Here is a 14,737-nt window from a genome sequence, read left to right on the forward strand (position 1 = left end):
GCCTACCTACCCAACCTACCTACCTTCCTACCTCTTCATCTTCTACCTATCCAGCTGCCTACCTACCTTACCTACCCAACCTAACTTCCTACCACTTCATCTTATGCCTATTCAGCTGCCTACTTACTTACCTACCTGCCTCTTCATCTTCTACTATCCAGCTGCCTACCTATCTACCTCTTCATCTTCTACCGACCTAGCTCCCTACCTACCTCTTCATTTTCTACATATCCAGCTGCCTACTGACCTACCTACCTACCTCTTCACCATTTACCTATCTATCTAGCTACCTATCTAGCTCTTCACCTTCTATCTACATAGATCAACGTATCTACCAACATTGCAGAACATGTAACATCTCAGGGTTTTTTAAGGCCGTTAACTCCCTCCCTTTCCATCCATCCCCTCTGTCTTCCTCCTTATTTATCTATGGCGTGATCAGGGAAGACGCTCTATTCATCCAAGACTGATCTCTCATTGGAAGATACTTTTTTTTATTTTTTTTTATTCCTAAATGACAAAATGAAAGTTTCTATAAGATGATTATGTTTGGTCACTGCCCTTTCAGACATGTCAACTCATCTAAGCTAAGAAAAACAGGAATTGCTGAGCATTTTTCCAGCCAGTCTAAGCTTTTAATTGGTTTATTTAGCATTATAAGTAGGTGAACTGTTCTGATTGTCAGGAAGCATAGACATAATCCTGGAAGGTGTGAAAACCAGCGAGTTGGATCACTGTCAGCCAATCGAATGCATATTGAGTGAGGGACCTATTCTACCTTCACAAGTAACCCAGGTCTGAGTGGAAATGAGAGACGAGAGAATTGAGACTTTAAATGAAAACTGAGCTAGCAGGTGTGAGGATGTCCTGCCTTGACAATACTTTTAAGGCTGCGGTCACCAAATATTGCTCGCGTGTCCTCATAAATAAACCGTTTATGGATAGATTAACTGTTTCCTTGAAGCCAAAGGTCCAGCCTGTTAGTCTTCATGTAGCTCAATCAGATGTTTTCCTTTGTGACTCATTGCTTAATTTTGTGTAGGGCATTTGGTTCCCTTAAGGTTTTTTGGCCAGGTCAAAGTGTGTGTTCATTTGCTGATGGGAAGAAAAAATAAATATATAAAAATACCTCCCAGCAGTGACATTAAATGGCCCTGATCTTGATCAATCCTATACGTGGTGTTTTTAAAAGGCAGCCTTTATCTAAGAACCTCTGTAGATGACTGCATAGACCCATCTTTAGAAAACAAGGTCACGTTTCATTTGGTTTCTTTTCCTGCCTTTTCAGTCTCTCCTCTGTTTCTGCTTGTTAACACCTACCTCTGTCTGTCATGGTACAACCACTCTTAAAATAATAGAATGACTGACATTTTTTTTTTAACTAACAAACTGTATTTGTTCAACCACCTCATCTTTCATCGTTTGTTTGTCGTTTTATTTGATTTGCTTTGACGTATTAACACACCTCTTCATTTGCCCGTTCCATCTTTCTGCAAAGCAAACAGGCTTTGGATACTCAATGGTTAACAAACTCCATTGTATGGTAGATATCATTTTTATTGTCATTTTTTGGTTTGCTGTGTACTTTTTCCATTTTGCCGTCTGTTTTGTGTTGCCCAACTTTCATGTCATTCAGCTTTTATCGTCCATTCACACATTTCCTCTGGTCCTTACTCTCTTTTATTAGATATTGTCCATTTTTGGGCAACACTGCTGTGGGAACTATTGTGCAGTATGAGTAAATGCTCCTCCTCACACTTAACTCATCTTTACGCCTCTGAATATTGTATGTGACCGCCCACACTGTAGGAGCGAATTGTATAACTACAAATTCCACCGACACTGCAGGCATTTTGGCTTTGGAGATGAAACTGAAAACTGATCATGACACTTTAAAAAACAGTGGATAGTGATTAAGGGCAGTGGAAGACCTGACTTGTTTTAGACGTCGATGTGTTGCCCTGAAACACGAGTAAGGCTTGAGTACAGTATGAGGTTTCACTGCATATCTTAGTCAAGCCAAGCAAGCGGGTACTTTCCACCTTTACCTGAAGCTACTCATGTATCTGTTTGTCTTTATCTTGGTTTCCAGGGGTATTTAATCGTCTGAGAAAATCAATCAGACTGGAATCCCCTTCATTCCATCACATTTTGAAGTTCTGAAGTGACAAAAATAGAGACATTAAAGATTGATTTTGGTTCATTATGATTTTGGACAGAAAACAAACACTCACTGGCAGCATTAAAATGTAAAACCATCACCAGCAAAAGTCTTAATGTCTGTCTTTCTTTATATTGTCTTTTGCCACTTTGGCACTTTTACATGTCCATTTGTCAGCCCAGAAGAAACATATTGATTTAAGCGTCCAACTTTATTTCATTACCCGCTAAATGGTGTCACCCAAATGTTGTTTGCGACTGAATTTGGCATGCTAATCAGCTAATCCCTGGTCCGCTCCGTGTCCTTTTGGTCAATTTCCATTTGCCAGTCTTCATCAAAGAGGTGACACTACTCCGAGGCCATTTTTATCTCAACCCGTTTCATTTTAAAAAATAATGTTGGCTGAGGCTCTTTGTGAGCATCACAGCAAGACCCCATGTTTGATAGGGAGTAAGCTTACAAGCAAACCTTTCAAGGTTCAAGGTTCAGTCATTTTGAATGTTGAATTTCCCATTTGATACAGCATTGGAGGGTTAGTAATAGTATCACCGTTGACATTCTTATTCTGTAAAGAAGCACAAACTCAATCACTTTAGTGGTTTCCCCCCTAAGACTATTGGTAAGAATTAGAGCAAAAATGTAAACAAAGCATTAAAGATTTTGTGAAAAGTACATTTTTATCTCCTATAAATTGCTCCCACGCTGATGCCCTGCGGTGTGGGTCTATACTCTGTTGAGCATGTTTGTATTTTATGTGTCATCTGAACTCACTGCTCCTCTGCTTTGACAGTTTTTCCCAAGCATGTTATGTTTGTCGCAATATCTTTCTTTTTTTATGGTTTATTACATTTTCTCCGTCACTCCAATACTAATGCATGTTTTTCATCGTCTAGAACTCGATTCACCCAGTCAACATTTTATTGTTTTACATTTCATGCCCATCAATCGTTTCAATATCTACTATAACTCATTCAAAGATGTAGATTTAGATGTTTTCACAGGGTCAGAGATGTACTCTTCACATAGACCAGGGCGATTTATTCATCCTTACAGTTCAAAGGGGGAAATGAAGAAACTGCTTCCACCCTCACTGTTTACTCTGGTTGTCAGGTGACGATATCAGTGGATGGGATTCTGACCACCACGGGCTACACCCAGGAGGACTACACCATGCTGGGATCGGATGACTTCTTCTACGTGGGTGGAAGCCCTAGCACTGCTGACCTGCCTGGCTCTCCTGTCAGCAACAACTTCATGGGCTGTCTCAAGGAGGTAAAGTACTTGATTTGTTGGCGTGAAACGTGATGATAGTGTCCCATCTCATTTAAAAGCTCACATAGAGTGGTCCTGTTGCACATATATGTTAGTTATGGAGGTCTACTTACATATATTAACTTGCTTATGGTCAAAAACCTCCTAGTTGCTGTAAACAGGCCGATAGAAATCCTCTTTTCTGACGCTGTTCCTGAGCCGCGATATTTCAGAGTGAACTCTGACCCCTAGAAGACAGAGTCTTGTGATTGGCCAGTACTATTTGTACTATTCAGCACACCCGCTCTCAGAAGCGCAGCTCCCCCCTCTGGAACGGTGGATGCACTGCTACTCATTATCAAAACATTGATTTAACAATGTTTAAAAATAGCTTCGTCACAACTCCCCGCCGCAGTCCCTTTTATGACTTTGACCCGGAGTCAGAAGACACTGTCGCTCGTGAAACACCTCCACAACGGACGTGATTCTTCTTCTGCGGTTCAATGTACGCAACCGGATGTGCCCGGACTAGTGCCCGGAGCAGGTGTTTACGTAACCGGACCGGGTTTTTTCAGAGATCTCGCTGAGCCCGAGATTACAATAAAACACATCGTTCTCAGCAGTGGCTGAACTGTTTGTTATGAACCTTCAGGGCTTCTTAAACAAGGTAATGACACAGATACACACTAAAAAAACAGCGTTAATTGGAACTTCCGGTCTAGGTCCGCTTTAAACTTGGGACTATTTTTCAAACGTCTCATCAGTGGACATTTCAGCTCAGTTGCTCACGATGAACTTCTTGAATTGCTTCAGCTTCACAGTGTTCCCTCAAGCCGATGATGTCAAACCTAGGAAGTTGACTATAGGGTCACAGCAGGGACCTGGCTTTCTTTGTCGTTGTTTGACAGCGACAAATACACACACACGCAGAATGAGAGAGACAGACACAATATAGAGCATCAGATGAGCAGCAGGAAGAGGGAGGACATGGTGTTGTAGCCTTTTAATCCCCCTCTGGCCCACTTCCTGCTCTGTGCCATGCTGGGCAGGTACGACACAAGGGTATTCTTCCAAAGACACTGCATTGATTTCCACTCATCTGGACAGCACTGAACAAAGTGATATCCCTGATCTTAACCATAGCCAGTTCATGCCTAAGCCTAAACTACAATTCAAGTCTTAGCCATCAACTTTCCTCAGAAATTAGGCTATGCCTCATGAGACCATGGTTTTTGTCTCCATGGTGACACGGCAATTTTTTTCCTGCTCGGTTTGTGGCTGTTTTCCTCAATAAGATGTCAAGCTTTGTATGAGATTAGACGACGGGTGTTGAAGAGATGCAAGGGTGTTACGCTTTTCTGTCGCCACAATCAGCGGACTGTTGTGGGTAGACCCAGTCTAGCTCCTCCTTGATTGCTATTTAGTCATTTTACTCTGGTAACCCAAGGGAAGGGTACTAAAAATGGAACAGTTGGTGCTATTCCTAATGGAAACCCTAAAGACATGTATCATACCGAACCAAACCAAACCCATCCATCCATTATCTACCGCTTTATACTCCACCAGAGCGGGGGTCGCGGGGGGCTAAACCAAACCACTTGGTGGAAACACAGATGGGTAATAAATACAAGTACACACCCATACACCAATGACTTACTTTAACCTTAACCAAAAACGAATAACTGCAACTTATCCCAACCCTCACCTAAACCTGGTGGGATTAAACTCATACAGTACGTCATTGCATTACACAGGTGATTGTGCTCAGCACACTTCCTGTGCCAAGAAGCAGCTGGAGGGCAGGCAAGCTCAGCAAAAACCTGGCTGTGAGTGGAGACAGAATGCACAGAAAACTGGTTTTAGCCACGAAACAAAAGGCTCGCCCAATTAAACCTACGTCACTGTGAGTGCTAAAAATATTTACGCTGCTTTATTTTGTCATTAAAGGGGCCTTTTCAACAGTAAACTGCTTGTTTCACCAGTCTCTTGCCAAAAAAGTCATTTTAGCAGGTATATAGCAGGTACTTTATAGCAATATTGTCGGTACTTCATGTAAAACATTTTTTATCTTAATTTGTAAATTGCTATTTATGCTGATGGATAATTGTGCACTTTGAGAGTGAGTGCTTTGTTACGATGCTAATCAGAAAGTCGACTGATTATTAATCTGCACTGTTCACGTCGAAACAATAATATGTACGAATAAGTGTTTAACTCTGGCCTTCTCCTCGTCCTTTAAACGAATAAACTACATCCATTTATATATACAGTCCTACGAATAGTTTCTATTGAAGCTGCATGTGTTCCCTTGCCGCTATATAAATACAATACCATTTACCATATTCAAAAATCACATAAAAACTCTTTATTGAGCAGTCATTTCCAGAACAAAGTCCATGATCCCATTGGTCCTTTGGTCAAAGATCCACCCCAACAACACTACAACAGAATTTTGGCTGCACTTTCCGCGCCATTTTCCTGTGACCTCCTTGCTAACCCTAACCCTAACCCTATAACCCTAACCCTAACCCGTTATGTAGAGTCCGGTCAGGCACTGCAAGAGCACACGTAGGGTCAGTTTCAAGTATGGACAATCAGGTCTATGTGGGTTTTTTTCATCAAATTACAGACCCTAGCTTTAAATGGTTGCATGTTTTTTTTCTCTCCACAGTATCAAAAAGTTCCCACCTACATACACAGCAATATTGGTCACAAACACAAATATACAGTGTCTGCAAGATTGCCATCGTACACTCTCCCTGATACAGTCGCACACATACTTACCCACACATCTGCAGCACCCACCAGCTCTCCCCTCTGCCTGCCGTCCAGCACCCTCACGTCCTCCACTCCTTGCCATTAAGGCTAATTTGCCTGCTGCCAATGCTCTTGTCCTCGCCATCGCAGAGCGGCATTATGGATAAATGCTTTGTTACCATGGCACCAGGTACTGGTCGCCCTTGGTAGCCCCATGTGGTTGGCTGGCGCATGATTGTTGTGCCTTTCATAAGCCAGCAATTACAGAGAAAGCCTACATCTCCAAAACCTACAAAATACATAATGGTCCTACAATAACACATAATTGCTATAATTGCCATTGTCATTACACCTCCATCAACCACTCGCACGGAGGCCTCTAGCTGTGCCTGTGTACTGTAGCCAAAAAAGAAGCACAAAGGATGAGTTCAGCGCGCAAGATGAGCGAGCGCAGTGACTGCTGTCCACAGAGCCCCTACTCACTTTCATGTCATTCTTTAAAACTCATAAGCGCCATTCTCCCATTTATCTACACGTAAAACTGGACGATACCTAGTGCAACAAGCAGTTGTTACTGTTCTCCATGTTATCAAGATGAAGCTACATTTTTTGCAATTATACCAAGGTAAAATGTCAGCGTTATTCAGCGCATTGTTAGTTTCCTGTTTTATTTTGTACACTCACAGCCTTACTTCCTGGTCTTTTCCACTCCTACCATTATTACAGGCCACTCCCGTCAGGCAAGGTAGAGGCAATACACACAATAAATGAATAGGTCAACTTATTCCCGGGTTCCCACTGGTCCATGATGGGTTAGGGTCAAGCCCTTTAAATAGACAGGGGTCTTTGAAATGTGCTTGAATTTTGTGCAAGAAATAATTTAGGTAAATGTCTGTTTTGACACCACCTACTGTTTCATGCCCTGCATTGCTTGATGTACGTAGACTAGGCCTACGCAGAACAAACCATCATAACAAACCATCCATGTGAGATTCCATGCAAAACAATGAGCGATTGACGTTGAGCAAGAGGCGGCTAATGACAACGTGATGCCTGGGAAATGCAAATGCCAAGATCTCTGGCTCACCAAAGAAAATGACAAAAAGATTGACTTGGACCAAGATCCCAAGGACGATCACTTGTCCAGATGCAGAGCGTGCTGCAAATCAATGAAAGTGGACGCCCATGGGCAAAGTGGCTCTTGCGTGTTCTGTTTTAAGCTGTCAGCACATTCAGTTCCTATAATTTGAGGGAATTTGGCCATGGTTAGATGTGAACCAAGGTGTGGGAACCCTGTTATTCAGTGTCAAAGCTTAAAGTTGCATGTACTATATTTGAGATTTTTAATGCTGCCTCTACTTCTCAGAGGCGAGTGTTGTCTTTCGTACTGAGCACTTTACAGGATCGTAGAAACTTAAGCAGACACAAGGTTTATTAAGTGACCCTGTTGTGAAGTGGCTGTCCCTATGTATCTGATGACAGCCATGTTTTCAGTGGGTTTTCTTAGCAGGAACAGCAGGAGCAAAAATTAATAGGGCACCTACTGCACACCGGTGGGGCGGGCGCCACTAGTACGTTTAAAGGTGCCATATGTAAGATTGTGGCCAAAAACGGTTTCTACATTCAAATTCAAAATACCGACGTCTTTTAGGTTTTGTTTTCTGACATAACTGGCAACCCGTGGTTGCTTGGCAGCTGAGAGACTGCAATGATTGGTAGACGGCGGTAGGTGCCGCCAAATGCCAAAACATGATTTTTTCAAAACATAAACATGATTTGCAGTCTGCAAAAGATTTTTTTTAATGCAAATATTTTGTCTGTACTGTTGTTGTTGGTGAGTTCAGTTTGTTATATGAACATTATTCCTGAGTCTCTGTGACATATTAGGAGGATTTTATGGCCAGTTGCTTTAGATTTAATTGAGACTTTGGCATGTGGCGCCACCTACAGCTGCCTACCAATCATTGCAGTCAGTAGAGTCTCAGCTGCCGAGCAACCACGAGTGGCCAGTTACGTCAGAAAACGAAACCTAAAAGACCTCTGTATTTTGAATTTGAATGCAGTAACCGTTTTTTGGCCACATTCTTACATATGGCACCTTTAATTCAGAAATTGTATTTTTTTTTATAGCAATGTTTTAAAGTGTTGTCTCTTTGAAGATAATTGTGACTGAAAATAGAATTGTAACTCTATTGTAGGTCAATGTGATTTGATTTGGCACCTGATACAAGAAGCAGCATATTTTTTGCATGACCTAATCTGGCCTCCATTCAAAAGCCTGGCTCGTGACTCTAGAGAGGTTTTCAGCGCGCAGCATTTTTGTCCATTAGGGCACCGGTGGGTGGAACTCCACATGGTTCTTAGTGTGGGGGACGTATGTAGCGCTGTCATTTCTGACAAACACACATTTAAAAAGAACTGTGCCTTTAACATTTCATCAGTTATCAAAGTGTCAAACCTTGTTCTTTCATTATAGTCCATGCTTTGACAGCTTAAGCTACTGTCCACTGTATTTAAATTGTGTAAATAGCACACTTCTCTCTACACACACACACAGTTGGCTTAAAATCTCAACAAATTAAGCTTGGGTGCGTTTAAAAATAAACTGTGTGAGAGCACTACAAGTATTGTGTACTCCTTTGACAGTCTTCAGGCTGTTTCAGCCCCAGATTGTGTGTTTTGCTGAGGGAATGATGCCACCCTGTGGGCAGGATTGTGCACTACAAAAGCTCTGCTCTGGCAAAACACCCTTCTGACACGATGATGTGACTAACAATACTACAACACTGAATGCTAAGTGTTTTTTTTTTCCTAGTGAGGGGCTGCAGCGTCATACATATACAGTACATTTGGGAGTCGTTTCTTATTACTGACATTAAATTCATTCTCAACCACAGTCTGCGGTGATGTGACGGACAATTGGTGTATAATATAGTGAGTTTAGTCCATTGTTCTCTATGGCTGTAGAGTCATTTAACACACACACACACACACACACACACACACACACACACACACACACACACACACACACACACACACACACACACACACACACACACACACACACACACACACACAATACACAACAGACAGTAGGCAGAGATTTATGGGCTGGTCAGACATCTAGAGATGATGAATGTTTCTGTCTCCCAGGGCGTTTACAGTGTCTCTCTCGCTCTCTTTCTCCCTTAGAATGGTAGTTAAATGAACACGAGCACTTATTATTAAAATTGAGACTATTTTTTTTTTTTTTTTGGACTAGGCTGCTCCCCCGTCTCTGACTGAGTGAGCCACTCCTCTGCTGTGTCTTTGTGTGGCAGCGTCGCTGAGATGTGAGGTGCAGAGCAGACAGGATTGTATTCATCGTGTCTCCGAGACAGGGCCGGCCCAAAGAGTTTTTGATTGGGGGGCCCCTTTCCACCTGTGCTTCACTATTATTATATCCATTATACAGCTCGAGCACGTTGTTTTCCATTACCTCCTCATCGTGGGCGGGGCCATTATAGAACAGCTGCACGAAACTGCCGTGACATCGCTTTATATGCGACACAAACGCAACCTACGTTGTTTTCGGTGTACTGAATCATTAGAATCAGTTCATTAAAAAGATTTGCTCACCCCAAATCGTTCAGTACTTCCTGCATGACCCTGGGTGTGCGTGGGTTTTCTCCAGGTTCTCCGGCTTCCTCCCACATTCCAAAAACATGCAAATTTAGGGATTAGGTAAATTGGTCACTCTTAATTGACTGTAGGTGTGAATGTGAGAGTGAATGGTTGTTTGTCTCTATATGTGACCCTGCGATGGACTGGCGAACTGTCTAGAGTGTACCCGGCCTAGGATTGACACCTATGTGGCTTCCTTACAGCCAACAGAAGGTCGCTGTCGTCTCAAAGTTTTGATTGACAGTTTTGTTAGCCAATGAGGAGCAGCAGAACGTCCCAAAGTGACGCAACTTGGCTAGGGTAATGCTTCAGCTAGAGACAACCGGAATGATTTGAGTGTAACACAGGAAGTCCAGCTGACTAGAAATCATTTTGTTTTTTAAATTTTTCACGATAAACTTTAAAGGTAAGAGCTTGTTAGCAGCTGTCGTTCGGCGAACGGATTTCTATTGTCTTTACCCTTTGGCTATTAACTCCGTAATGCTTTGTCGTACACTGTTTTGACGTGTATTGTCAGAAACAGTGGAGTCTCAGCTTTACGTGCATTTGAGCCGAATGGACAAAGTCAGATCCTTTGATCCAGAAATGGCTTCCGTACAAAGTTTGATGTGTAATACATAAATTTGTTGTCCCCAATTGGGGGATTTGCATGCAGTATGCTCTTGGAATTTGGTTGTCAGTATATTGAAATACTTGAAACATCAACTTTGTAGAATCCAGTAAAGTCCATCAGAACGATTAGTACTGAGGCTGCTGTGTGTTTCAGGGTAAACCTGTCATATTACCGATGTTTTTCTCAAACACAGCCCTCAGGACAAAGTGTCAGCTTGAGGCATAATCTTAAGAGAGACACTGGGATTCTCTCAACACTGACCTGCTGATTTGAATAACCTTCCCTGAGTGTGAGTGTGTGTAACAGCCTCAAGATGAACTTTATATTACAGCCACTGTGCTTGTGAAAATGTATCTACTACTCTTACTTCCCTCTCCACACTATAGCCCTTGCTGAGCACCATGCCATACTACTTGAAGGCATTTTCATCATCTTAACAATATACAAATTACAAACGACTATTTTGTATATTAAAGGTGCATTATGTAATAAATCTAAAGCAACTGGCCATAAAATCCTCCTAATATGTCACAGAGACTCATGAATAATGTTCATATAACAAACTGAACTCACCAACAACAACAGTACAGACAAAATATATGCATTCAAATAAATATTTTGCAGACTGCAAATCATGTTTATGTTTCGAAATCCTGTTTTGGCATGTGGCGCCACCTACCGCCGTCTACCAATCATTGCAGTCAGTAGAGTCTCAGCTGCCGAGCAATCACGGGTTGCCAGTTAAGTCAGAAAACGAAACCTAAAAGACCTCGGTATTTTGAATTTGAATGTAGTAACCGTTTTTGGCCACATTCTTACATATCGCACCTTTAAATACATGCATCATCAGAAACCCTTGTATATTGTGAGGGGGCTACATCACATTCATTCTTTGTTGTGTAAAGGTTCTAAATGGAAGGTAACATTAAAATGCTATTTTGGCTGCAATCCATGGCATCTTGTGTTACATTAGACACACACACACACACACACACACACACACACACACACACAGAGAGAGAGAGTCGTGGAGGTCTGGTTAAGGAGATAATGCAGTGATGGATTTCCATCATTAGGCTGTTGTCAGACATGTTCACTGTAGTTCTCTCTCTCTCACACACACACTCTCTGTCTTTATCTTTATTATAGTGTGTCTGTGTAATGTGTGTATATTGTACAATACAATATGATACAATATACACACACAACCTACTCATATCGCCACCTACTGTTGTGAATGGCTGAACTACTGAATCATTGTGTAAAATTGTGCAAAAAGATGGTGTTTTTGTTGTTGTTTTCTAAGTACTTTTGTTTCTTTTTTTGTCGGGTGTGTGTATGTGTGTGTTTTGGGGGTTAGGGTTAGAGTTGGGGGTTATTAGCCTGCAAAACAGAGAAGTTTAAAAATGCTGCTGGCTCCATTTTGGGTTAAAAACTCTGGGCTGGGGTTTTTTAATCTGTAGACCTTTGGAAAGGATGACGCATTCATTTCTTGATTGGCTCATTGTCAGTCTAATAATAAAAATCTCCTTGTTCATTGTTACTGCTCATCAGTGATACTCTGGAAACTGACTGTAGAATAGAGATCATCGTCCTTTTTACACTAGCATGCAAATGCAATTTATTTAAAGGTGCCATATGTAAGAATGTGGCCATAAACTGTGACTACATTCAAATTCAAAATACAGAGGTCTTTTAAGTTTCGTTTTCTGACGTAACTGGCAACCCGTGGTTGCTTGGCAGCTGAGACTCTACTGACTGCAATGATTGGTAGACGGCGGTAGGTGGCGCCACATGCCAAAACATGATTTCAAAACATAAACATGATTTGCAGTCTGCAAAAGATTTTGTCTGTCCAGGGTGTACACCGCCCATCGCCCTATGTCAGATTGGCACAGCGCCCCCTGCGACCCTCATACAGTATGTGGAGGATAAAGCGGTAGAAGATGGATGAATGTATCATAAGAATTGCCTTTTAACCGACATGTAATTGGACTTTTGGAGGAAGGGCAGGGAAGTGCAGCCCAGCTCATCATCAAGCTGGCAACCGTTGTCATGTTTGATTACGTTAATTAAAGCTCTCGAAACCATATCTGCGTCATTTAAGGCATCACACTGTCGCCTAACTAAATAAAGTGTATAGTCTCTGTAATGCGTATGATTACTATTTTTTTTCATTTGATGTGTGTGTGTGTGTGTGTGTGTGTCCCTCCCTCTGCCCGCTATCAGACTCCACCTCATTCTCATGTTAACCGACAGCCGGGCATCTGCAGTGTGCTGATAAAGCTCCCTTTGCATGTTGAAAGGCCCCTTTTTTTTTTGCTGTGATTGTTTTTCGAGGTGGCATGGACCTGAAAGTGACTTGTCAAATTGTCAGCGACACCCTCTGTTCCCGTCCTCACCTCCACCTCCCTTCTGGACGTGGTTTCCCACTCCTGTCCAAAGCCAAATAGTAACGGGGCGGGCGGGGGAAGCCTCAGTAAGACATGAACACATAGTATTGTGGTTCATACAGGCTTTGTATGTGTTGTTTTTCATTTGCTTATGTCGCAGTCTATTTACCCTGATGTGTCATTGTGGACATTTTTGTCCATTTGGGGAAAATCTTCCCACTTGATCTGGCCATCAGTTTGACTGATGTCCGCTGCTACGAGCCATAAACGGCTAACACGTATGAAAGCGTGAACTCCGTGGCACTGGACCGGATAAACGAGCACAATCCTCCTTGCATTTTTTTAACAGTGAGCTTTGCTTAGAGTGCCACCACCAGAGAGGTGAAAAAACTTATCGGGAGATGTGACGTGAAGATATCTGCTCCTCTCTTTGCTCAGTTTACCTATGACGCAAGTACGTTTGTGCGAGCCCCAAGATCCTCATTGAAAATGCATTGGAGAGTATGTTGTTCCGAAAAAAATTTTTTTAACATGAGAGTCAATGGGAGAATGCTGGGGGCGATTGTCCACGTCAGTCAAATCGCCCTAAAAGAGGCGGGATCATAAAACATGACTTGAATCTGACGATTCTGATTGGACAATGACAGACATTATGTCTAGAACACTGATAATAACTACCTTTTGCTGGCAGAGACGGCTGAAAGGAATATTAGTACTAAGGATCTTCGGAGGAATTCGGAGGTGGAAAAAGTACTAAAATATTGTACTCAAGTAAAAGTACCAATACTTTGATTAAATATTAATCAAGTAGAAGTAAAAGTAGTCATCTGAAAATGTACTCAAGTAGAAGTAAAAAGTAGTTCATTTGAAATGTACTTTAAGTAAAAGTTAAATTGTACTTAATAAATACAAAATACACAAAAAAGGTATTCAATACAGTAACTTGAGTAAATGTATTTCGTTACTTTCCACCTCTGTTGGAATTGTTTCGGAAAAAAAAAATCTTTCTCCTCCTCGTTGGTAGGGCGTCGCCCCAAATCGTCCCTATACACCGTCCGTCCATGTTAGTGGATATGGCACAATATTTTTTGTGAGAAAATCTCTCTCTTGACACATGCATTTTGGAATTCAATCATCATTAGAATACTGTGGAAAAACAAATGACCATAATAGCAAAAAAAAAAAAAGTGCTTCTCCTACACTACTGCCTTTGCTCTGCTGGCTCGCAATGATTTCCCTGTCCTGAATGTGTGTCTTACCTCGCTGCAAAAACACTCTTCACGCTATTCAAATTTCTTGAGGAAATGATTTTTTCGAGGAAGAAGAACAGAAAGTGGAGCAGTCTCCTGCTCTGAGGCTGCAGGTACCACTGCGTACCAGATGAAGCCACTTAAAAAAAAGCAGATTAACACCATTTCCATTACCAGTGGTTGTTCTGCCCTATGGTGTTTTTTTCACCCCTCGTGTCGACCTTGCATAAATCTGTAGCATAAATAGAGCAGAGGAAGAAGAAATGAACATGTTCACCTGGGTCTCATGCAGTCGATGCTGACTAGAGCTGATAAAAACCTTTAGATATCTAGATTTAGATATGTTAAGAGATCTAAATTGATGAGTTTTAAGTTATTTGGTTTCACTTTGAATACGAAAGTGTAAATGAACACGTAAAAAAAAACCAAAAGTGACACTGGTTTGGTGTAAACAACTACAACTATATTTCAAGGTGCCATATGTAAGAATGTGGCCAAAAACGGTTACTACATTCAAATTCAAAATACAGAGGTCTTTTAGGTTTCGTTTTTTGACGTAACTGGCAACCCCTGGTTGCTCGGCAGCTGAGACTCTACTGACTGCAATGGCTATAGTGGCGCCACATGCCAAAACATGATTTCAAAA

General features: G+C 41.7%; 1 protein-coding gene across 6 annotated transcripts in view; it reads left to right on the forward strand.

Annotated features, from left to right (window-relative positions):
* Positions 1-14,737, forward strand: part of nrxn3a (neurexin 3a) — a gene marked incomplete at its 5' end in the record, with an annotated part of 152,593 nt that overhangs the window by 68,132 nt on the left and 69,724 nt on the right. For 5 of the 6 annotated variants that reach the window (XM_083907836.1, XM_083907834.1, XM_083907835.1 and 2 more), the window contains one exon: positions 3,272-3,433. In XM_083907836.1, coding sequence (XP_083763962.1) covers positions 3,272-3,433 — 162 coding nt within the window. Of the gene's footprint in view, positions 1-1,498; positions 1,544-3,271; positions 3,434-14,737 lie in introns of all 6 variants that reach the window. The other variant, XM_083907837.1, reaches the window with a different exon arrangement.

Source organism: Microchirus variegatus (assembly GCF_963457635.1).
Source record: "Microchirus variegatus genome assembly, chromosome: 21".
Lineage (NCBI taxonomy): Eukaryota > Metazoa > Chordata > Actinopteri > Pleuronectiformes > Soleidae > Microchirus > Microchirus variegatus.